Raw genomic sequence first — 27,315 nt, forward strand, 5'->3', positions numbered from 1 at the left:
TATCTGTTCCTAACACACTGATAAATCTTTCAACTTTCTTGAACAATTTTTCTATGAAGTTAACAGTTTACTTTTCCAACTTAAATCCTATAATGACCCTTGGAAATTCCAATATCCAACTGAAAGAGACATTCACACATCTACAACTATACACCAATGGCTTGCAAACTCATAGCTCCAGACTTGTATATCCTAGCATTAAATGTTAAATTCTAGTCTAACCGTTATTTCATTGCTTTAAAACCTTTCTCATCCTCACCTCATAGCAGCTGGGCAAACCATTCATATGACCACCCTCTGGATCACCTAGATGTTTTCCACCTCAGAATTTTTAATTCTAATATTCTTTATTTGCCAACAAACTCTTAACTTTAGAGATATTTATTATACTCTTTTCTTCTCTCTACTTCTCTTATTAAATTCATCTGTTTGTCCAGTCCATTATTTTACTTTTTATTAACAACCATTACTCCTTAGAATCCTTGATCTTTTCCTTTCACTATACTTGTCTAATCTCAATGCCTTTTCTTTCAAACAAAGCAGCTATACATGCATTTAAAACATGGCCTATTCAGAAACCTGAAAATAATCAGAAAACATCGTAATTCTGAACTAATATAAGTTCATGGAATCCAATCTCAGTTGAAGACTGAATTTTCTGTTCATTATATACTTTCTACATGATCCCAAGCTTGGCTTTAACCAATTCTATATGCCCAATAACTATTCTGAGCTCCAAATCTGTATAGTCAATCATCTATTCAATATTATGTCTCTGCCTGGAGATATCAAATACACAACAAGCTCAATATGTTCAAAAAAAAGTTCAGAATTCTACTTCTAGCACCAATGTTTCCTATCTCAGTGAATAGCACCACCATCTATTAATTTTGTTAAGCTAGAAACTTGTATAAGTTTGGTAAGCTAGCTTGTGACATCCTGTTCTTTAGTCCATAGAACCAAAGAATTAGAAAAACTGTAGATTTACATGTTAAATTATTCCACCTTTCTGTAAGTAGTTTTAACACCCTAGTCTAAACCATTATCATCTCTCACAAGAATTGTTTCAATATCTCCTTAACCTTTCTCCCACCGTCCTCTCTTGCCTATCTCTTATCCATTTGTTCCCCTACAGCCAGAAATATATATTAAGTGCAAATCTGATTATAGTATTATTTTGCTTAAAACTAGTTAGGGTTTCCTTTTCCTTCCCTCTTTCCCTCTCTCCCTCCCTCCCTTCCTTCTCTATTTCTTTCTTCTTCAGTTACTCTTAGGATACTAGCTCAAATCATAAAAATAAGTTTAAGGTTCTGCAGGATCTAACCCAACTAACTACCACATACTTTCATACCATTCTTTGGACAATCTGCATTCCAGTCTCAGTGGTGCCCTCTCTGGATTTTTGAATGACCACCTTCCTTTTCCCTTCAGGATCTGTATATTGGCTATTTCCTGTTCCTGAAATGTTCTTCCTTCTCCTTAACTCTTCATTCCCCAACTTCACATTTTGCACAAATCCTTCATATCTAGCAAATAGCACTTCCTGAAGAAGATCCCCTATGATGACCTCTTGGAGCAAACCAGAGAATGCTGTACATCTTTTAAATAGCATTTATGAAGACATTGACAGGGAGTTCCCTGGTGGTCTAGTGGTTAGGATTCTGGGCTTTCACTGCCGTGGCCTGGGTTGAATCCCTGGTTGGGGAACTGAGATCCCACAAGCCGTGTAGCATGGCCAAAAGAAAAAAAAAAGACATTGACTATCTACCTTGCTTTTTATTCTGTCCCCAAAGTTTACCATAGTGCCTGGTAGAAGTAGATGATAATTATTCGTGGAAGGAATTAAGACATCTTTCCCAGAAATTACAATGTGTTCCTACACAACCTCCTTTTTCATTTGTATAGCAACCATTTCAAAACTTCACTACTTTCTTAAGGATCCCTTCTGTGCAAATTTTTTATCTGTCTTGGAAAATTGTCTCTTCTACTTTATAGACAAAGCACAGTCCATCAGGTAAGATGTCTCTTAATTTTCCACTTTCCCTGAACACACTTCCCATTGCTGGCAAACTGGTCTCTGCCCATTACTACTATGATCTTCTCTCCTCAGTCTCATTGTACAGAGTGTCTCCAGGTGATCAAGGCTAATGCTTACAGTAAAATATAATATATATTATATAATGTATATGATAGTATAAAATAATGTTAGATTATATACATATATATATATATAAAATCATGTCATTTTGAATATTTAGGGCTTTATTCTATCAGCTTTTCTTTTTTTAAACCCTATTTTCAACCTCTCTTTTTTTCCTAGCTCTCTTCTTACACCATTAAAAAGAAATGTTAAGTTTATATTATCTGTCAAAAATGTTAATTGACTTTATGTTGCCTTCTATTTGCTTTGTATTGCTCCTCTTCTTCTCAGACAACACTCTTGAAATAATAGATTGCACTGACTTTCTCTACCTTTTACTTCCCATTTACTTCTCAAGTTCTATAATCTGACTTTAATGCAATCATTTTACTGAAACTGCTTTTTCTAAATTCATCAAACACTCCCAGTGTAAATCAAATAAAAAAATACTTTTCACAGGCTATCACACTTGGCCTCTCTGAGCCATTTGGCAATATGGACCTCGTTGTAATTCCTAAGAATTTCCCATCCTGGACTCACAAGACATCATCTTACCACTCTGGCCACAACTTTGCATCTTTGTATTCCTCAACATAACCCTTAGATCCTTTTATTCTGTTTTACTTTTTAAATTTCAGAGTATAAACTTCAACATTCTTCTCTTCTTAATTTACACATTTAATAGAATATAACTTTAATAAAAGTTATATTTAATCATAGCCTTCATCTATAGAAAAGTCAGTCAAAAATCTGTATTTCTATCCCAGATGATTTATCCTAGGTCCTATTTATTAATTAAACTTCTTCACTTAGCTCTTGCAAAGGTATTTCAAACATTGCATGTTTAAAATGTAACATATCACATTTCCCCCTAAAACACCTACCTCTTACATTCTTTACTCTGATAAAGTGCACCAAATATCCTGGAATCCAAGCTAAAACCCTGGGAGTCATTTTGGTATTTCCTACCCTTTAACATAAAATCTTTTACCTAATCACTTACAAAATCTATCAATTTAACTGTCCCAAATCTCTTGACTTTCCCTCCTCTCCATGCCTTTGGCTCTTCTTCTCCAAGTCCTCATCTTTAATTACCTGGATTTCTTGAGTGGTTTCCTGCCTTTTCTGTTTTCCTCAATCTCCTATCCATCACACCTATCAGAGGCTTTCAAAAGCCTAATTTAAACTTTTTTCATTTTACTTGAATTATTTCTCATCACCTCCTGAATAAGCTCTAAAGTTTTAAGTGCGACCTACCAAATTTCTTATAATTTGACCCTTCCTAGCCATTAATAAGTACTTATTGAATTGGTAAATGCATGGATGAATATTTGAAGATTTATCTTTCACCACTGTTTCTTTTTTATGTTTAATTCTAGCCAGACTGAATCTGTAATGCTCTCTTTATACACTGTTGCTTTGCTATTCTTCCTTTCATCTTTTACATATCCAAATCCTAGTTGTGTTTGAAGACACATATCTTGCAGATAAAAACATTGTTGAAGGAACTGGGGAAGTCTTATTCCCCAGGTTCCCAGAGAGGGTAAAATTACACTTGCCAGAAATGTCATAAAAGTGTCAAAATTAGAAAATTAGCTGCAGAAATAACAAAACCTAAGTTGTCATCCTGTTTATTTTATCACACTATGAAAACAGGAGTACTTTAAAACAGAAATGAAAAATGTACATGCCACATGCAAGAACTATGCGTGTATGCTTCTCCACCACCACTTCATAAGTATTTTAATTATGCTAACCCTGTCTATATCTGGTGTGATCTCTCTGTTAAGAAGCTTCCTCTTAATATTCACTTCACCCTTCTCTCCTTCTAGGTTAGGTGGTCTTTCTCAGTGTAAAGAAGACCTTGTATGCTACTTATCGTTACTGAATGCTTATTGTAAAATAAAGGTTTACAAATATTTAAATAAAACAAATATTTAAAGAATGAATTGATGATAAATGATATATTTGTTTCTTTTAACAGTCTGATCTCACTGGATTCACTGATATACTAGTTTTCCTACTGATCAAAATAAAGACCAGACTATGGAATTTGATTACTATTTTAAAAAGTACACGAAAAGCAAAAAAATAAAAAAATAAAAAAACTAATGATGAATTGCTTAAGGAATGTGAAAACATCACCTTCACTCCATTTTACATTATTATATAACAACTGGAATATTACATAAATGACTTATATTAACCAAATACTATGGAAGTAAAAGTTCAATTGACTAAATTTAAAAAAAAATCCCATTTTTTTAAAAAAAGAAATGAATATATTTTATATGGAATTCTCTTAGAATATTAATGTTTTTCTTTTCCCAATTAAAAAAAATAATAATTGATTCCTGGCCAGTGGCAGTTTGAGAAAAGGTTTAAAAACATAGAACAGTGATGAGAAACATAAACTTGCAGTATTTTACAATATCTGAACAGTTCCCACATTTATAATTATGACCCCCAGTTTACAGATTATGGATATATAGTCAAGAAGATGTTAAAGTTAATGATTCTAATAACAAAATTAAGTTGTAGTTATGCAAATAATACAATGAGTTTTCATTGGGGGGTTCATTCTAAAGGCTTAAATTAATTCTTTACTCATTCTTTACTCAGGTAATTATGTTATGTTGTTGGTGTCTCATTGATCAAACTTAGGAAGTGATTCCCTCTAGTTTTTGAACAGCTAAACCTTCAGGTGAAATTTAAACAGAACACTTTCATTTTAAAGCCAAACTGCACTGAGAGAAGAAAGTGACAGCCTTGACCTTGGATAGACTCCAGAGATGTCTTTTATGGAAGGAAGATAAAAAAAAGTATATAGCTCCATGCTGAAAATAAGATGAGGGTTCCAGGAGAATGGGGTAAGGGAGAAAGTTATTAAAAGTAGTAGGAATGATCAACAAGTGTAAGGACAGGATTTTCAGTGGAAATCTTTTATCTTGTTTTAATATTTAGTTAATAAATTGCTAACACTAGCTGTTTAGAAAAAGCCAGTAAAATAACTAATCCCAGTAATGGTTTTTCAGATTTAAAAATGATATCCCCATCAGGTTGAGGTAGGGATGTATAGAAAATAAAATATAAAATGTATCTGTTAAATTTTATGAAGAAGAATTTTATCTCAGAATATTTCAGAACAATAAGGTTTTAACCAGATCTAGTCTGTTATCTGTGTATTCCTAAAAGAATATTAACAAGACCCCTGCACATGTATAGGTGCTTCAACAAAAATATTTAGAGTTTACTGGTTGTTTTTCTTGATTTGATTTTCTAAATTAACTGTTATACTATTTGGAAGGAAGTACAATGTAGTGAATAGAATTACATGTTTGTAAATTTTAGTACTAATTTGGAAACTAGCTATGCTATCATCAGTAAAATGAAAAAGTGGAAACTTTTAACCTTCAAAGGCCCTTCCAGGTTGAATAGTCAATGATTCTCAGTGGCATTGTTTGAAAAAATATGAATTCTCAAATTTTGATTCCCCTTAATTCTGTTTTACGGTATTAAGATTTTTCAGATGAATAAGGTCTTATAATACTTTAATATTTTAAAATCTCTTTCCTCTACTTCCTCTTCCTAAATCATGTAATTTGGACTACATGTAAAATTAGAAACTGTCAATCAGTGTCTTACTTGTTTATAGGAAAATAATACCTATCATGGGTTATTGTGAAGAAAAAAATGATTCAAAAGAATACGGTTTTAGGTCTGGTTAGAGCATCAGATGGTTTATGGTCATAAATAAATCTCTTTGGGATTCAATTCCCTCACCTAGAAAATGAGGGAGAAGGCAGGCTGTATGGCTCTGAATGTTGTTTCTACCATTCTATAATTCTGCTATGATTTTTAAATTTCCAAATAAATGTAAGAATTATTCAGGTATATTGTGACTGATGAACTTAGTGTGAAATAAAGCTATCATTATGTTACCTTGAGTGTCACTTAAGCAAGAATAAAGTTTTAAGTTGAATAATTTAATATGAGGTAGAAGATCATTTATATACTGCTTTCTTGTCATGACAAAAATAATACAGACCTCTCATCTTACTTTTAAATCAATACCAGTGTGACTTTAAAAAAATATCTTTTTCAAAATAGGTCTGTTTCATCACACATTAAATAGTAAATTATTGAGATATTTAGAGCTTATAAAAATATGGAGTTTTAATTAAATTACTCCAATGAGTGAATAGATAAAACACTATTTTACTACAATGTCGATTGGATCTCTTAAATTTTCTTGGATTTTAAAAGATTACAAGAGTTGTTTTCTACCTATATTTCAATATATAGCCATAAACTTATCTGTATTTTAACATTTCACTGTAATTAAACTGATGCTGAATAAATACAAAAAATTATTGTGAAAATTATAATTCTCATAAGTTTGGAGAAATAAAATGACTCCTTTATATTTGTCCTTTTATTTGAATAAGGTCATTTAAACTCAAGAAAAAAATCAAAAGAGATGTGGAATTATAGTCATAGTAAGATAATCATGATAGTAAAATGATGAAGAAAATGCAAAATAGTATTTCACATCAAAAATTTTTTGTATAAATACTATACATACATATATTTTTTTAAAATTTCTAGGATAATATTCCCAAAATGTAACAGTTTATCTCAAGAGTATGGGATAAAGAACAATCTTTTCCTTAATTTTGCTTAACATTTTTTTAAACTAATTTATCTGTGATAAACTTGTTTAAAATGATAAATATAGAAAAATGTTTTAAAATTACTAGGAGGGAAAAATAAATTGAAATTTAACTAATCAATGAGAAGTCTGCTAAATTTTGAATGTGTTTAGGTAATTTCCCAAACATTTTATACAGTTCTTTAATTTACTGGAGGAGGTTAAATATATTTTAATTAACTGAATTTATTAATGGGTTGTTTTAAGTTAAGTGGCTTCATTAGGGTGATATATCAAAGATGAATATTAAGTTGCACTAATTAATGATAATAGAATATTTTAATATGAAAATGGTATCATTTGAAATTAATAAGCCCAAATTTAAAAAGTGGTCAGTAGTATATAACTTTAATATATATTATAATAATACATCCCCCATATTTAGCAAATCATCCATATTGTAACAATGACAGAAAATCAGTACTTGTTTTGATGCTTAAAATAACCCTGTAAGTAAATTAATATAATCATTTTAGAGATGAAGAAATTGGAGATTAAGGTATGACTTGCATATCATGGACCTGGGATCCAAACTAGATATTTCTGCTACTGAAGAGCATTTAAATGCCTGTTAATATTTGGTTAGAAAATTGATTATAAAATAACTTACTTTTGTTTAAAAAATGTTACATTTAAAAAATGTTTCTGATTTATTTGACAATTGACCTGGTTGAAATGAATCATAAGGTATTGCAATGGGACTCTGTTTTATCTTATTCACTTTAAATCACATGACAAATCCTTAAGTTTTAGATTTCAAACAGGACTTATATGATGTAAAGGATGGTCTATTTACCATACATTGTAGCCTTCACCTAGCAATTGCCAGTTAATCTCACTGTTATTCACAAATGTGCAGTCATTTTAATCCTATATTTAGTTGGTTAATTTTAAGAAAAGTGTTAATAAATATTATAAAAACTAACACTATTTGCTATGAGCAAGACATTTTTCAAAGCAAATTAAGTTATAAATATATTTAATTTTAAAACTACATTATAAAGTTGATATTATTATTTTTGCACTTTTTAGATCAGGAAACGGAGGCACAGGGAGTTTAATGAAGGTCACAAAGCTAATTCATGGAAAGATGGAAAAAAGAGCCCAGATAATATGAGTCCAGAAGCCATGATCTTCACTATTTTTCTATAACCATTTTAATTGAATCAAAATGGATGTCAAATCCCAACAGAAAACAGTATCAGAAAGTCTGTTTAAGCTGTGGATTTTGGCTACAAAGTGGTTGTTCAGAGAGACCTGGACTCATTTGAAGAATGGTGAAAAAGGACCATATACATTAGTTTTATGGATATCACAGATGGAACTCAATATTTATTTTACCACCATAATGTGAGGTTGGAAACTTTACAAGCAGGATAATGTTCAGGTATGTAAAACTTTGTAAGAGAAAATACTGGAGGGAAATGAGTGTGCAAATGGAAGTGATGGGAGAAGAGATTGGCATATAGGTGGGAAACAGTGACCAAAAGGCCAAACATTGTGGTCAGAGTGTGACAATTCATTTTTAATCTTTTAACTTTTCAGAACATTCAAACATACATGAGTTGGAAGTGTAGAATTATGTTAAGGAAATTACTGACACTATTTCAAATGGCAAAAGGATTTTTATCTACAAGTTCTGATTAAAAAATAGCAGAAACTCTACTCCTTCCTGAAATTCTGGTAGAGGACCCAAAATTGAGAAACACCTTGGAATTCACATAGCCCATTTGGGTAAAAAGAAATGAATTTACTTGCCTGAGATAACATGTCCAGAGGCTAAATCAGGAGGACAGAAAAATATCCTGCCCCCAGCAATTATTTTCACTATATCATGCTGAGTCCAGATTTGACATATTTTGTTAACCTAGTGAAGCAATAACTATACATTTAAATTGTGTTGTGTACTATTTTTAGCTTTTGGTAAAGAACCATTTCATTTTAAAATTACTTTAAAAATCCCACATTGATCAATGAAAAATCCTACATTGATATATTACCAAATTGAATAGATAAATGAGAAGTACGAATATGAAGTAGTAAAATGAAACCTCAGAACTTCCTTCTCATTTGTATATTCTTTTCTTTCAACTTGAAATTAAGATGGAATGTATCTGGATTTAACCTGTAAGACTAAGAGAAAAGTATATGGAGATTTGTTTTTGGTTCCCTAAAGCAGCATTTTGAGATACAGTGCTCAATTTCCAGCTAACTCTCAGAACTAGGGAATAGGATACCTAGAAATACCAGAAAAATTAGACTGTCATTCTTAGTCCTTTTAAAAAAATATTCTATATCCCACTCTGAACAAAACTTTCTGGACTGTTGGTGGTAAAATGCCAAGGAACACAAGCTGTAGCACAGGCAAACAAGTATAGTTAGAGTGAAAACAAGCTGAATTGTATTTATTTTACATATTTCCACTCTACCAACTTAACTCATTTAATAATGTACTCATACTTTAAAGACATCAAAGGCAGATATATAATATTATGTATTAAAGACTGTGATTGTTCTTTCTAAAATCTTCTCTCAAGAAAATGAGTTTCTATTCTGAAAATCTATTATCTCAGGACTGAAAATTATTTGTCTATGTGACACTAAAATACCTTGAATAGAAAGTTAATAAGACATATCTGTGTCAGTATATTATTAATGTATGCCTAGCTCACTTTTACAGCTTTTCCCCCCTGCAACTAACATTTTCAAGGCACTTAATTCAAATAAAAGAAATAGATTGTATCATACAAGTAGATTTGAAAATATTTCAAATGAGGAATCTCTCACTACTCAAAGAATTAGATGGGTATTCTTCACACCCAGATTCTAAATCATTTTCTCTTGTGAAGTAGGTTATTTAAATGATACTAATATATATATATATATATATATATATATATATATATATATATATATATATATCTGTGTCTAATAACAAAGCCAGCCCTATCAAGCTTCATCATCTGCCCTCTACTGTCTAGAGTGTTTGTCTCTTTCTAAGTTTATTCTGGAAGGAAAATTACATATTAAAGTACCACTCTTTGCGAACTGCCCCTTTTCTGGCTCCAGTTCTTCTGACTAGGATAACCCTATTTAGTACTGCGTTTGGCCCTTCAGGCCCGGTGCTGGTAACAGCATCTTGCTATTACGAGTTCAATTGTGCTTCTCCTTTATTAGTTTCCCAAACTCTGCCTATATTTCTGTGAAAGTGTCCTCATTAAAAACTCTAGCTACACCCTTTCGAGACTACAATCAGTTCCTACTGATATCCTGAGTCACACACTATCTAAATGAGTAAAAAATAAAAAACTTATAATCAATATTTAGGAAACAAGACTTCAAGGAAAAAGAAAAAAAATGCATTAAGACCATCGTAATTTACCCAGTTTAACAGACTAACCTAGAAGAGCACTATGCTTCTTTATTATGAAACTTGGGTTTTAGACATCAAAAATGGTTCAAATGCTTTTGAAAAAAATATGTTTCTCAGTGAATCTAATGCAATTCTTCATGTTAGTTCAAAGTTGCTTCCTCCTTTCCTACTTAAACTTTCACTGATCAGCGTTCTTTGCTTACTAATGGGTTACATAAAGGCCCCTGGGAATGTTTGAGTTCATCTCTTTTTTTCTAAAGTGAAAAATAACTGGTCTTAAATTAGGTATTCCCATTTATTATACTGAACACTGAACAGTATTCCCTTTACACTAATGTAATTCTTTAAACAATATTGGTGAAGAGAGTTTAATTTCTGTTCTTACTCACCTGTTAGAGTTTACAGTGACTTTATTGACTCTATTTTATTGACTCTTTTTTAACACTATGAACACAGATTTTTATCTGTGAAACTGCTACATATCATTGGTCTTGACAGGTTTTCTGGCAATAGTTTAAACCTGTGCACCTACTGGGACAATTGTTTTTTCTTCGACATTTTTCTTAATAATTTTATAAAGACATTTCTTTAATTAAGAGTCAGTGTTATCACTGCTTCAGCATAAGCAATTTTGATACAAAACTGTATAAATATTATGTATGTATTTGAGAAGCCATTTGGAAAAATCTGTCTCCTTGCCCTGCAATCACCCTATAGACACTTTGCATCAAGTAGCTTTTAATTTTCTGGCCACAACTTAATTTAAATGAGTACAGAAAACTAATGGGAGATTATTTGAAATCTAGAGAAATAAACCACTGTATTATTGAAGCAAGAGATGTTTTAAAATATAAAAATTATCCCAGTACTTACTGCAATTCCACAAACTTATATTTAATAGATTGTATTAGACCCTTCTCAGAAGTCACGCTTTGTGGCATTTGCTCTTATTTACTGTCCTGGCAGAAAGTTCCGGCTGAAGTCAAGGTCACCTTCTATCCTAAAGTTGGTATAATTAGTATCAATTCAGTGTTTCGACAAGCTTACACAGGAGGTTATTAACTGTGTTTCATGTGGAGTGTCAAAGAAGCAAGGGCAGTGCTGGCAATCTTTTCAGCTTCAAAGGCACAGCACATAAATTTAATTCATTGGTTAGTAAGAAAGATACAACCAGTTTATTAATGATTTTTTAAAATAATTTCAGAGATGTTCAGGAAATACATTTATTCATATATGTAGGCCAAGGTTTTAAAATATAAAACCTTTATCCTCCTAATAATAAGTAACTCATTTATTCTTAATATTTTTTAAGTGATGTGCTTTCTGGAATATAATAATTACAGAAATTTTTAAATTAATATTTATATGTGTATGCATATTATATAAAATGAATTCAAGAAAATGGCACATAGTCTACTAGGGAACATTTTCTTTTCTTTCTTAGAGGTTGTTTTGCAGGAAATGTATATATTATTAGATTATATTAAATCTAGAATTATCATAAAATCAATTAAGACACATTTATACAAGTAGAAACAATATTAGTAGAACTGTTTACTTAAAAGAAATATAAACTAATGGAACAAGATTTCTGTTTAAATTTATCTAAGCCAAAGAAATAAATAAGCTTAAAATGAAACTCTTAAAAATGTTTGATGTTTTAAATTGCACAAGCCACAAGAATGCCCTTAGAAAATAGAATAGAGCATAAGTGTTCTACTTCCCTTAATAGGTGGTATGGGAAAGAAAATATGAATACCGGTTATCTTCAAATATTTCCTAAATGCCATAAAGAAATAAGTAAATATTTAAAGATTTTCAAACTTTGCCAGAATTCACCTTCATACAAGTCAGAGGCAAACACTCCACTTGGCTTCAGAAATGGTTATACATAACAAGTGATTCTTATTCCAAATAAGATCTACTAAATTGAAAGAATAACTTTAGCACCCTATGCTATCTTGGAATAACCTAATCTGAAACATTGCCATTATTCCAATGTGTGGGTCTATAGCTGAGTAAGAGACCAGGACCCCCAGTCAGTACTCCCACCCATGTCTGGCCTGTAGCCACTCCCTTCAGCATTAATAATATGGTACTTTTAGCAAGGTTGAGAGGGAGCATACATCATGCTTACTCTTTCCAAGTGAGAAGCATTTTTAATATCTTGTTTCCATTATGAACTATGTTTCATGTATTTAATTTAGAAACAGAGTCAACTTTATATAGTAATTATGGTTTTTAAAAAGACTAGTGGAAATTTAGCTATACTCACAGCCTAAATGTAGAAACCTATCTTTTTGCAGATAAGCAGGTCCCTCTATATGGATCATTCTGGAGACTGAAATATTACTTAATTTTTGTCAAGTGAAAAAAAGCCCAACGTATTGACACTTAATTTTTAAAAGCTCACAGCACCATGCAAATTGTGTTTTATTACCATCAATAAAATCAGAAACATTTTTAATAGCTAAACACTCATAATACAAGCTCATAAACAACTTCTTGATTTGCACACTTTGGGATTTAACTCTGTCAAGATGATATAGTTTACCATTACAAATGCTCTATTTGAATGCATTTATTATGACTAACTCAGAGCTATAATGATTTTACTCCATTCATTTTTTCTCAGTGCTGGTGTTTTCTTTTATTCTGATAAACGTTTCTTTATCACTATGTATTCTATTTTTTAAGTATCTGTGCCCAAAAGGGGAGGAGGGCACACATTAATGAAACCAAATAAAAATAAAATATAGACTAGATTTTCTTTGACATAAAGGAAATAGAGCTTAGAAGCACAGGTCGGATCATTATTGCTTTTTAACCTGATTTAATTAAATAGATATTTCGGACAGTGGTTTGATGTGCTCATGTATGCATTTTGTGTTTAAGTTAGCATATTGTATTTTGGAGCCAGAGAAATGAAACAACAATTGAAGTAAAGGAATCTGCATATGAAAATATTATTTCATAAACAACATTCTAGGCAAATGCAGTTCATTAAAAATGCCCACATTAAATATGAGGAGAATGTTACAATTCATCTCAATTTCTTTATACTGGCACAAAGTAAGTACTTTGGCAATTTATTTTCATTTGATATAGCTTAATTTTGTGTATATGATTTTTTTCTACAAGTCACTAAGATTGCTTCAAGGAATCTTTAGAGAAGGGAGATCTTTCAAACAGTAATATTTTGGGATTATACTTAATGATCAACCATGTCCCTAAATTCATATACATTTAAATAGTTAAATTTTATGATTCACATGATTTTAAAGTTACAGTGGGCCTTTAATTCTAGACTGGATCTATACTCATTGTAGATGTATGCTAAAATTCATTCTATTCTACATGAATAAATTAAAATATTTTACTTAATATTGCATTTTTAGACATAATAACTAAATTAATGTGTAATTTAATTGTGAATAATTGACATTAAGTTTGTGCTTGACATTAAACTTTTGATTGCAGAGCATGCATTTCAAAAAGACATCCACCTTGAATAAACATATTGCCAGCTGTAGCAAAACAACCAGTTAAGGAACTAGGCTGCCCGACCCGTGAAGTTCTTTTTGTCAGAAAGCCCTGGGTAACCTAGATAACTGATCACCTTGGGTAACCTGGTTTCTCCCTTCCTGTGCCCTAATTCTTGTTCTTATGCTTTAAATTAACCAATAAAGGGTGAACCCACAAAACTCTAGACACCCCACCTTTGAACCCTAATAAAGGCAGAGCCCAGGTCTGTGCACTCTCTTTCTCTTTTTACCAGTGACCTCACTATGTGGCCCTCCAGAATCTCTGAGTAATAATTTTGTTCCTCAAAGTTCCCTACTGGTTTCTTACTGAAGTACAGTCTGCGATCATATTAAGAACAAGGGCTGGTCCAACCTCAACATTTGGCCCTGGTGGAGGAAATGTCTGTGAGGGCTCCTAAAAGCAATAGGAGCTGAGGCAAGTGCCTCAAGCATTCCTAGCGAAAAGCATCACTATCAATAGGCTGGGACAAACACAACAGTACCCATCTCTAAATTTTGTGAGATTGGTCATTATTATTCTGGTTGTAGATAATTTGATAATGGTTGATTTCTTAAATTTAAAAAATATGTCTTTTGTTTTTGTTTTGCAGTGCCATTGTGAAGTATGGTACCATTGCAATTACCTCATTATAGTTAATAAATTGGTTCATATTACTAGACAAATACTATGATTTTATTAACAAAAATTATTTCACCATTTTAAAGTCTGATGTAAAACTAAATCAATACTTGAATCAATAATTCATTTGGATTTTTACATGGATTGTACAATTTCATCATCACTTTTAGGATTTATTTTTTCCTATCTGATACACTGAAATGCATGAAGTATTTGAACAGACCCTTAGTATTAGGACAGGGAGTATATCAGATATTTCACATCTTCTCTCCATATATGTCATTTCATTTCTATACTTGTAATGCAATTACAGTCTTACAGAGGCAGAGACAGATAATAATTAGGCATTTAGGAGTTTTTCTGTGTTGGTAAGTACAAAAGATTCAGTTGTGAATTCTAATTTTTAAAATCATGATAAATAGACATAATCACTGATATATCTCACTGTGTCTCATGTATGTTTCTTGACTTTTCAATACCTTTATATCATGATCTGTAAATGAGGGTGCTTACTGTTAAAGATTCTTAGATTATGAGATAGTTTATATAAAATTAAAATTATACATTATGAAAAAAAATTTTTTTAATGTTTTCAAATTAATGATACCATACAAAAATAATATTAATAATAGAAATCACATCAGGTCATTTGGAAGCATTTTATAAATTATCATATTTAACTCATTAAAGTTTATCTCATTAAAAATTTATTACAGTGACCTAAAAAAACCCCCAAATTTATAAAAGAGTATATATACATATAGATATATAGATATAGATATACAGATATATATCTTTTGAATTAGTTGATAGGATTAATCAGGCCACTAGTCTTAAAAAGTTGCAATTTCTATAAGCAGAAAATTAAAATGTGTTGTAGCAGTGATGCTTTGTAATGCAAATATTTAAGAGATCTATAAAATGTTCAGGTTTTAGGTATATGATAAATAAATAAGAATCCTATACAATTCATAGAACACTTATAAGTTGTTGTTATAGTCAAGGATAGATAAGTAAGTTCCATATGCTCTAGTGCCATTTTAATATTTAATTTTTTCACATAATCAATTAAAAATAGGTTTGAAATTAAAATGTAATCAGTGCACTAACACCAAAGAATTTTGTGAGAATTAAAACTAGAATTACTATAGGAAAAATATACCATTTCAGATGCAACTACATGTGAACACATTTGTTTTACTTAAAAGAACTAAGCAATCATTGTCATACATTGAGCACTGATTATGTTGCCAGAACTCTAGACATTATCCAATCCTCAAGGCAATCTGAGAATTAAGTGTTTCTCATTTTTCTGACGAAAATGCTGATGCTAAATTTGGTTCAGCGTCTAAGAACAAAGACTTTGTAAACAGAAGAACTGAAACTCACACCTAAAGATATCTCTCAGGCTCACTTATTCTCTGTCTTTCCCATGACTGTTCAAGTTTGCTCCCTTCTCTGTGTTATAGCACCCTTTTTTGTAACAAGGTACTGCTAATTGCCCGCTTTTCTTCCATATGGTTGAAGCTCCTCTTCCTGCAAACAGGGATGCATTTCAAGTACAAATTGAAGAGATGTACAAATTCTCAAGGTTATGACTAACAACTTGAGTAGTTTCTTTTGGTCTATTTTATCTTGATTTTTAATATAGCAACAGCTATGATTCTTTATTTTTAATTGCATGTTTACCGTATCTTAGGATAGAAATCTCAGCAATGGCGGGGGTGGTGAAAGAGTGTAAATGGAGATATGAACAGTGATTCATTTGTGGTCATTTATTAAATAAGTATGTATATAGTGAGATAAATGTTACAGTTTATGAAATTTGAAGAAATGCCATTTAAACCTAATAAAATTAAATATAGTTAGCTTAGTAATTTAGATTACTGAATGAGAGAAAGGGATGAAGACAGTAAACAAAAAAAAATTGGCAAGCTGAAAATATTTTGTTCCTAGCTTTTCTTAGGCAACATATTCTTATTATATCTTTTAAACTATAATTTGGAAACATCTTTCACTAATTTATAGATAAATGAATTCCACTTAAAATATAATTGCACCTGAAACCTCTAATTTAATAGTTAATGCACAGCTAAGTGAATATCATATAAATTAAAAGGAATAGAGTACAAAAATTATAAACTATTTATTTATTGACTGAATCCCCACCTCCCTCAAGTATGGACTAGAACATTAATCATGCAGGTGAGCTTGGTGACCTTCTTCAATTCCCAGTTGTTCGTTGAAGGTAGGAGGGAAAAATAGACATTACACTAACATTCAATGCTGGTGCTACTATTTTTTCTGTATAAAGCAGATGTTATGAATTGCCTAACTCATAAAATAGGTTTTCTTTTCACATATCTTGGTGCCATTTGAAAAATAATATCTTGCAACTGTTAAGTAAAAAAAGAGGGAATGGGGGTATGTGTGTGTGTGTGTCTTCTTTGGGGTTTATTTATTTGTGTGTTCCTTTGAAGGAAAAATAAATTTTTTCAGTGCTTTTGAATTCCATGGTGTAAAGTTCACAAAACACCTTAGGAAACCTTTAAAAAATGAATTTCCTTGAAAAAGTTGAAAATTGATTTTGTTTTAGCAGGCTGGTTAAAATGGAACAGGTAAGAGTCACTTAAGATGCATGTGAACAAATATAAAATATTTGTTAAACACTTCACTTTGAAATAAAATATTTTCTATTATTTTAGCCTAATATATATATATATACTCACAAAGAATATGAATGCTTTTCATTAATTAAGTATAGACACTGAATATTTGGGGGAAATGCATCAATTAATTGTTAGCAATTTCAGATACAATATGTTTAATCCCCATAATTTTACAACCTGGCATAGTGCCATTTATATAAACAGCAGGTACTTGATAAATATTTATTGAAGAAGAAATGAACTAGGATTTTTTTTTGTTATAATTAGGTCTTTTAAAAAAAGTTAAGTCAATATATATCTCTCTCCTTTTCCAACAAAGTGATTTGCTTGTACAGTCAGAACTTAACAATATCATGGAAATTTTGTTGTTAAGCAGTAAATTGCATTTCATTTGAATTACTGTTTGTAAAAAAATCTTTAGAAAAACAATAAATTAAAGCAAAGTAGAAAACTTTAGATATCTTACATTTCATATAACATCATAAAGTATTTTTTAACTTTTTCTTCATTTTTATTATTTTTATACTCATTTTTATATAAATTGTTATAAGAATGATCTTTAAACTCTTCTACTTATAGATTTAGCTCAAATACAGTTTTTTTTAGTAATACTAGGTATTTTGAGAAATTCTTATTGTTACGATCATCAAGCTTTAGCTATCAATCTTGTACACTGTATAACAGAATTGACCAATTATAATTTTTAATTATTAAAAATTAACAATTATAAGATACTAAAATATTTTTCTGGAACAAGAGAAAAAGTAATATAGTAACTATAAAGTAAAAGCTAGCAGCAACTCAATATAATATTGAGAATTACTAAAAATTCTAAGAAACACAAACAGTCTAATTGAACAGTCTTTATAAGTAAAGGAAAATAATGTTAAGTCTATTCTTGACAAAACTTTACATATATATTATTGCAAAGTCCTCATGATTTCAAATTACATTGTTACATTTAACACATATTAGGACAGCCAACATGACATAAAACATGTATATGAGTAAATGACAGACTTAAATAGGACAAATTGTCTCTGAACATTGCTTATGCAGAAATAAAGTTTAAAATGTGTATTTCTCTAATGTGCTCAAACAACTTTTTATTTTTTCATCATCTACTAACCACTTAAAGACTACTCAGAAATGCTTTTTAATATTTCTGAACCATGACATAATAATTATTTTTGCCCTTAAGGATTACTTCATTATCTTTTAGGTTGCTCTGTTTGAGACAAACATACTTATTAGTAAACTGATGCCAGAAATTACTCATGGAGCCAACCATCAATTCCTGTCATCCTGGACAAGTCTAGAATATTTGCTTTCAGAACATTGTGTTAGTAGAATAAGTAGCTCCACTCAGCAAATCACTTCAGGCTGACATATTGAATATTTACCTAAAAGTTCTATGTGGCAAATAGTTTATAATGACTCCTGGATTATACCAATTTTACAACAAATTCAACACTGCAGGCATTTTAATCTAGTTGCAGAGGAATAACAAATCATTAACATTAAACTAGGGTCTTAAAAAAGCAAACACTACCTCTGCATTTTTGAACATCTTGTTTCTTTGCATTTATAGGGTAAGGAAAAAAATAAAAACAGTGTCCCATGTTCACATTTTAAACTCTCAATGTTGCAGAGCTCCATATATTCTCAACCTATATTCTGAAACATTTTCATAAGAGTCATAATTGACACTAAGAAAAATTAAAATGTACTATCTTGTCTCATATTTTATTCCAACAACCCTAACTGATAGTAACTGAGGTGACTTAATTACTTCTTAGAAGTAAGTAAAATTGGATCTCTACTCCTCTACTCTTTATAAAACCTTTAAAAGCTCTATTTAATGTGTTTCCCAGGCCATAACAAAGAAGCATACTGTACCTCGTATGTTGCTGGATGTTGCAGATGTGGTTTGGCTGGCTGTTATGGCTACAGTGGTTGTGACTGTTGCAGTGGTAAGGGAGGGGATGATAGTAGTGGGAAGCAAAGTGTTGGGAACATCTGGTGAGTGGAAAAAAAATATAAAACAAAATCATATCATGCAAACAAAAGAGAAACACAAATGATTCAAATTACAAATACATATATCTTATTTGGGTTTAACTTTTAACAGGCTTAAACAGATATCAGGTACAAAGCTGGCGGTACCACGCAGTTCTTGTCATTTTGTTTTTCATTGATTTTTCATGCTCCTACACAAAGTAAAAACTTGGAGCAATGTTTGATTATAAGCAGATTGCCTGCAATATTTAGAGTAAAACTTAAAATGACAAGAATTCATTCGTTCGCTGAGTCGTTTAAAAAGTTTGACATGCAGTAGCAAAATACAGAGGTAAAACAGAAACTGACATGCTTTGTCAAAGAAGTAAACAAAGAAATAACACAACAGAAAATAAACACAAATAACACCACCATATAAGATTAAAGAAATGTTAACGATGGATGAATATATGCGTGTTAAATACTCTGATTTTGTTTTAGGCAAACAATGATAGGAAATAGGATGAAAGCAATCTTTAGATACAAACAAAAAATAAGCCAATTGTTACTATTATTATTACCATTATTTTGCTTTTCCTTTTCTCACAAACGGTGTTAATGTACAGTTTAGAATCTTATAATTCTTACCCTGATTAGCTGGTAACGCCTTCTAACAATTTTGCAGTACCTAGGAGTCTTTAACAAGTATTGGGTCAACTAGCATGGAACTCAATATTCTGAACTGTTTATGACTTATTTTATTTGGCATACCTAGGAGAAGTTATTGAACATATATCTGAACCAGAACATTCAACCCCTAATCAGTCGAAGTTGGCAAAAGTTGACAGTGGATTCAAATACAGAGAACATAAAAAAGAGAATAGCTTAGAGTTTAACATCAAAATCTTCCTTCCTTTCACTCAAAAGCAGCTAAAACTTTGAAAAGCAGCATAGAGAACACTGAAACAATATAGCCAGTGTCAAGCAATGAGAACTTCAGTAAGATTCTCAGAGTCAAATCTTGTCTCAAGTGGATAGGCATATAATTTACACAGTGAGGAAATTAGAAACAGTTCACAAATTACCTGTAATTACTGTGCTGGGGTTTGATTTCACATGTTTGCTACACAGCTCCTATATATTCAGAGTGTTTGACAGATTATTTTGCTATTAAAAAGCTTCCTGTCATTCTCTCAGTTAAAGTCTCTGAGTCACACCAAATTTTTTCTAGTTCCTTACTTCTGATAAATAGCCCTACTCAATCCTCAGACTTTAACCTGCTGAATTCTCTATGCTGGAGACATCAGAAAACAGCATGAGATCACTCTCTTATCTTTGGTATTTATGTTTACACCTGTTTCCTGGCCAGTCACATTAAGAAAACAACCTTCTGAAAACCCAATTGTGCTACATTAATCACTAGAAAAAATGGGTATTGCCTGGAGTGCGATTACCATGATCATAAAGTAGAACTGACTTCAACAACATTATAAATGAATAAATATTATGTATATGTGCACATATGCTTCTTGTTTACTAATTTCTATAATAACTTCTTATTTTCATTGTAAGCTTTCCTAAATAGTTTAGGCAGGCTGGAGGTAAATGAAAGACATTTTCTAAATTTAAAAAAAGTAATTTTAATTTTCACGCATTTCCAAAATAGAAAATAATACATTCTTTGTCTGTTAGCAAAATCATTTGCTCATTAGGATCTCAAAATATATGTATTTCATTAGTGCAAAGGGAAATATCTTCCGGGGCTAACAAATATAAGAATATGCAATAATATTAGTCCTTTAAAACTCCATGGAAAGAACCCAAGATTACCAAACCTATCACAGATTATAAAATATTACATTATTTGCTATCAGACAATGGGTTAGAATAAAATTTCATTGTATCTGAAAAGCAGTGTTTCAAAACCAGCTATATTATTTGATTCTGGAGTGCAAATAACAGACTTTGGTGTTTCTATTCTTTTTTTAAGCCAAAAAAACCCATATTGTTTGGATTTTTTTCCTTACTTCATATAAACAAAATGGGTAATAATTAACTCTGATTTGTTTTGGAGATAGTCTATATATTTTCATAAGCATTCTTATATAAACCAACAATATCCTATTTCCCATATGAAGATGCATGATATATAGGGTTTTGTCCCCCAGGCTAATACTCAAAAAACATTTTAAAAATGGGTAGTTTTAATAATTGTCAATCCACTTTAAGAGAAATGTCCTAGAGTCTTCTACAGGGTCCAGATAGATGAGATAACACCACTAACCATTACTGACTCATAGTCTGGCTCCTGCTTACCTGCTCATCATTCTCATCTTCTCCCCTTGACTTCATATGTACCTAAAAACAAACTGGCTAAAAGAAATTTGATGGAAAGAACCTTGGCCGATATGACAATTGGGTCAAGAAAATGACCTGTCAAATAACAAATCTGTCCCAGTCACTGCTACATATTTTTTTTTTTTTTTTTTTTTTTTTTGCTGTACGTGGGCCTCTCACTGTTGTGGCCCCTCCCGTTGCGGAGCACAGGCTCCGGACGCGCAGGCTCAACGGCCATGGCCCACGGGCCCAACCGCTCCGCGGCATGTGGGATCCTCCCAGACCGGGGCACGAACCCGTGTCCCCTGCATCGGCAGGCGGACTCTCAACCACTGCGCCACCAGGGAAGCCCACTGCTACATATTTTTAATCACTAATAACATTATTTCATCCTACATGTTCTGAAACATTTTAAACTCTTTCATTTTTGTGAAAATTTTGAAGGTTTCATCATTCTGTTCTTTCTTTTTATCACACATTCATGTCCATCCAATTATTTCAACTCTATTGTGAAATAGCAAAAGTTGAAATAATCTTAACATTCAATACCAGGAGATTAATCAGAATCAACTACAACTCAACAATGTAAGATTAGTTGGAATTAGTTGGAATTCTCAGAAAGACCAAGGAAATTGTGTGGTATTTCTCTTACCTAAACTTTCTATTGTTCTGATTTTATTGTTGTCAGTCTCCTCACTTGGCAATTAATCTTTGAATAGAACTCTGCCTACTTTATTGTTGGTAACCTAGCACAATTTAGAAGGTCAATAAAAGTTTACTAAATGAATTTGTTCATAGCATTATAAAAATAAAACATATTTTAGGGGATCTAGATAAGTTCACTTTTTTGACAGGTCAACTAGTCAATATAGAACTAAAATATTTCATTACTTCTGCTCAAAAAAATATTCTTCTCTGTGTTTAATACAGACAATTTTTATTTTCTGAAGGATACATTTTCAAGATTACAACCTAAAAATTATTTCTTCAATAAATTTCCTTGCTAACAAAATGAATCTTTGCCTACATATCCTGCAACTTTGAAAGCTGTGTGAGCCTGACCTGAGATTCATGTATTCCACACCACCTTATGAACTCTCTCCAGTTTCAACTGATTTGAGACGTTCCAAGAAAGGATGTAAGACCAGGAGGGCTCACTAAATAACTCTCATTGTGATCAGTGGTGAATGATCTCAACAAATTTCTGAGTTGTCTATTATTATCCCCACTTAATGGATGAAAGAACTTTGAGATAGAGTTTCCTCATCTTGAAAATTACACACATATGTATATATATGTATAAATATGTTATATTATAGAGAATATTTTCTTAAACCTAAGTATAATGGAGGGAGAAATTTCTCTAACACACATCTTAAGATCATTTATTTTATCTGTCTGATTGTAACTCTTGTCAAGGCAGAAATTAGTAAAATTCAGAGCTGTCTTCCTAAGTCCAAACACCCACCTCTCTAGTTTTTATCCTACAAATGAGTGGCAACATTTGGAAACATTCATCAATTATTTTAAAGGTCCTGGTTTGATGCATTCACTTTTGGCCTTTTATTTAAACATTGATTGTGAGAAGGAAGCTACATTTTCAAAAGGAAATACAAAATTGAAAACATGAGTAATAATAATTTGCCTTAGTTTTAAGGTATCTAAAATCCTGTACCTTTTAAAAAACATTATGTTGTTACTACAAAGAATACTCAATCAAATATAGTACAGGATAGAAATTGCAGGTCATTTTGTCCCCTAAGACACATCCATTTTTATCTCTCCAAAGAATAAAAATACATTGATTCATATGCAGAAGAATTACAAACGTGCACACACATAATAAAAGTAAGTTACTCCTGGTTCAACATTAATTTACTAATTCTGTTTATAAAGCCACATAATCTTCAATCACATTAATATTACAAGTAATTTGCTGAATATGACTTAAATTTAGAAGATTTTAATATATGTCTTACATGTTTACATCCTATGATTTAAATGGACACTAAGATAACTATAAATAAAAAATAGAAAGATTAATGGTATGCAATTTATGAATATTAAAATTCAGGAATGATAACTGTCTAATAGACAGGTCAGTCAATTTACTAAATGATATTTCATCTCTGTTTTCCACAATACAAAGATGGGCTCAAATTTTTATTGTCAGTTTCCTTGAAGAGCATGTGAATTTAATCAAATACTGTTGAATTTGCCTGGAAAAAAAATGGTTAAAATAAAAAGTTCAGCATTTACAATTTACAAAAGAAATTTACTGTATTATATATTTTCTAGATGTTAAAGTATAAATAATGAAGTTAGTAATTGATAAAATATGCAGTGCATAAAAAAGGTATCTTGAGAAGTGCACAAAGTGAAAATAGCTAGATTTTATTTTTTAATTTTAGTTTAGATCTGATCAGATAAATTAGCAAATATAGATAAATTATTCAGATATAATTTAAATCCAAACAAGAGAAATTTCAATAAAGTTCTTCAAAATCAGAAATAAAAGCATATTCTAGTTAATAAGAAATTTGTTTGAATATGATATAAAAATATTTTCAAGCTGTTACAAATTTTTATCAATATATACAATATATACAAATGTGTAACACCAGATTCTCTGAAATTGTGATTATGTGTTTAAAATCTTTGCCTAGCACATTAAATCTTAAGGGACTACTTATTTACTATATACTAAAATGGATAAATCTTTCAAAAATAGCTTCATGATTTAAGTAAGATATTAAAATTAATTCATAGAGTTCTATGACTCACTATATAAAACTTTATAGTTTTAGTGAAAACTATAGTATCCATACTAAAATCAGGGATGTCCTTTAAAGGAAAAATTTGAGCATTTTTATTGATAGTACACTGAGAAAAATAAAGGTCCCAGGCATGAAAATATTTGCTTATAGTTTTACCTACACATAAGATGTGAATTAAAATAAATTACAGTTTTCATTTTGTTTGTAACATATATGAAGTGCTATTCTGACATAAAAGGAAAATTCAGGAGTACTTCAATGATGTCAGACAGAACCCCAAATCTAGTCAATTGCACAATTGTATATTAGTGCAGACAAAGTCTAAGTAGGCTGCAAAAGTTACTCATGTGAGTGAATATTGGGTTACAAATAAATGCAGTGTAAATACTGTGGGTTACTTCTGTAAGAACTTATTCACTTGCAGAAACACAATTTTAGCTCACACAACAAAGCTGTTGAATCAGGAAACTAAACTCTTTGTGTCCGGAGACCATGGCTAAACTTTGCTATGATAAATTCATCAGTCCACCATGTCTCCTGCTTAACCTACATGACTCTGATGTGAACTCCAAACTGCACCCACCATTGTCTTGAGATACCTCAATGTTATGGTTTTCTGGAACAACATGGGCTAGAGGTCTTCAGAGCATATAAATGCCTGGCTTCTTTTCTTTATTTCTTATAGTACCAAGTTAACATAAACAGAAAAACAAAGCCTGGAGCACAAGACCTCTTCCCTGACACAAGTGCTTTCCTCAAGTTCTAGACTCAGCTCTTTCTGTTCTCTTTGCTGCCATATTCTCAGAGCCACATACTGTTTCACAACATTAGTTTTCTCTTTCTTGTCTATCTTTCAAGTCCAGTTTAAATACTATCTCATTTGTAAAGCATCCCCCAATTCTGTAGACTTAATACCTTCCCTCAGTGTGCTTTCAAGCACTTTGCACACACCTCTACACATGTTTATTATACATTATATGACCATGACATGTATATTTATGTACCTATCTTTCCAATAAACTGTAAGCTCAATCTTTATAAATCAACTTGTCTTTGTTTTTAAAAATATAATTTTGACTTGGGACAAATTTACTCTGACCCAACCCCTCAGTATCACCCAATCTCATCTTAGAATAGTCTCCCTTTTCTTTTTTTCTTTTTTTTTTTTTTTTGTGGTACGCGGGCCTCTCACTGTTGTGGCCTCTCCCGTTGCGGAGCACAGGCTCCGGATGCGCAGGCTCAGCAGCCATGGCTCACGGGCCCAGCCGCTCCGCGGCATATGGGATCCTCCCAGACCGGGGCACGAACCCGTATCCCCTGCATCGGCAGGCGGACTCTCAACCACTGCGCCACCAGGGAGGCCCGTCTCCCTTTTCTTGATGTACCTAGTGAAACACCACTCTCAAGTTTCAGCCTGATTCCTACCTGCTCTGTGAAGACTTCCTTGACCAAATAAAACCCAACTGATTTCCCTTCTCTGAATACTTTTTGTGCTTTCTGAGTTTACCTCTGCTTCCCTCATTTTGTTATCTATACCCCTCTGCCATGACAAAGATATTTACATTCATGACACACCACTATGAACACACCCAGGGTTATGTATCTCTCACTAGCTACATAGCTCTCTCTCTCCTTCCCTACTTATCAAAATACATGTGTAGCACTATGGTAACATTTAAAAATTTTCTCTAATTAATATAATCAATTAATACACTCAACTATTCTAACTTTTATTAATAATAAAGTTCACCGTAAACAGAATACATATCAGAGCTCTTCATGAAATTAGTGGTTGAAAACCGGGAGGCTATCACTTTCACTTGGCACTTAATGATTACTAGTGTTTTCTTTTTCTTTTTTTTTTTAATGAACCAATAAGATGATAAGCTAACAGAAGAATTAGACATCAACTCCATGGTATATTTCTGTGCTTCCTTAGGGTACCTAGCTCTATGCTTTGAATTTGACTGGTGCTTTATAAATAATGCATCTTTTGGTGGTAATAGCAATGTTGTCAATAGATAGGAAATGGTACCACTTTTAATAACATGAGACAGTAATTGAGCCTTACACATGGTTAATCTCTGTAAAAGACTGTCCTCTCTCCTCCTTTTACCGTTTATGAGGTAATTTTTAGGAATTCCTGCTAAGAGTCTTCAAGTCTAAAAAATTATTTAAAAAATTAAAATGCAGCATACTGAAGAATCTTATATTCCAAATGCAGTCTTTCAATGTTTTTAAAAGTGTTAGATCTCTAAATCACAATATCCAATTCAAAATAATAGAAAAGGGGCCCTTTTTTTCACATCCTAATGAAGGAATTCGAAAAATGCAACCACGTTTTGTTATTGGAGCTTATTAGAGCACAACAGATTCTGTATAACCTTGTCAAAATGAAATCAGTTCCAACAAGCACTGTATACAATAAACTGAAGAGTGGTACAGCACCTTTTTTCCAATAACGAGCTTTTCAGGTTAAAGGTATGTTCTGTTCTCTACAAATTCAGTGTACAATAATTTCTAACTTGTCAAACTCTTTTGTTTTGTGGCAGTTTCTCGTTTTAAAAATTGCATTCTGGCCCATTCAGAATGGATTTTCAGAGCAAAATTAAGTCTAAAGAGTCCCAGAAGCCCAAGCTGTTTGTTTCTCTCTAAGTACTAGTGTTCAATCGGGAGAAAAACTGCTACCATTTAGTTTGGACTCCATATGTCTACTTCCTTTCTGCTTTATGTCACTAACTCCCCTGGGTGGTCCCAGGATAATCAAGAGTGAATTCAAACCAAGCATTATTAGTGGAGATATAGAAGATTATTAATGGAATATTATTAGTCAGAACTCGATGTATACTAGAAGTATTAAGGTAAGAAGTGTCTTTTTGAAAGAAGTTATTCACATATCTTAATTCTAAAAATAACAGGCATCCTTAACTTTACTGATAATTGCTCTGCCATTGGAAGCAATTGTAAGAGGAAAAGTTTACTGTATTTGCTTTTTTGCCTGTGCAGAGAAGGACATTTATCTGTTCCCATTATATTCAGCTACATGTAGCAGCCTATTTGGGTTATAGCATAAGAATGGATAACAGTACCAAGGCTCTTACTTAAATGACAGCCACCAGGTTGACAAGGCCTCAACTAGCCAGAGC

The 27,315-nt window shown here is 31.6% G+C and overlaps 1 protein-coding gene across 7 annotated transcripts in view; it reads right to left on the reverse strand.

Annotated features, from left to right (window-relative positions):
• The window catches only part of CADM2 (cell adhesion molecule 2), a gene marked incomplete at both ends in the record, with an annotated part of 1,071,386 nt that overhangs the window by 43,066 nt on the left and 1,001,005 nt on the right, over positions 1-27,315 (reverse strand). For 2 of the 7 annotated variants that reach the window (XM_079704575.1, XM_079704574.1), the window contains one exon: positions 18,957-19,076. The exons of the other annotated variants lie outside the window; for them this stretch is intronic. In XM_079704575.1, coding sequence (XP_079560701.1) covers positions 18,957-19,076 — 120 coding nt within the window. The remainder of the gene's footprint in view (positions 1-18,956; positions 19,077-27,315) is intronic. 7 annotated transcript variants of the gene reach the window in all.

This window comes from Hyperoodon ampullatus (assembly GCF_949752795.1).
Source record: "Hyperoodon ampullatus genome assembly, chromosome: 5".
Classification (NCBI taxonomy): Eukaryota; Metazoa; Chordata; class Mammalia; order Artiodactyla; family Ziphiidae; genus Hyperoodon; species Hyperoodon ampullatus.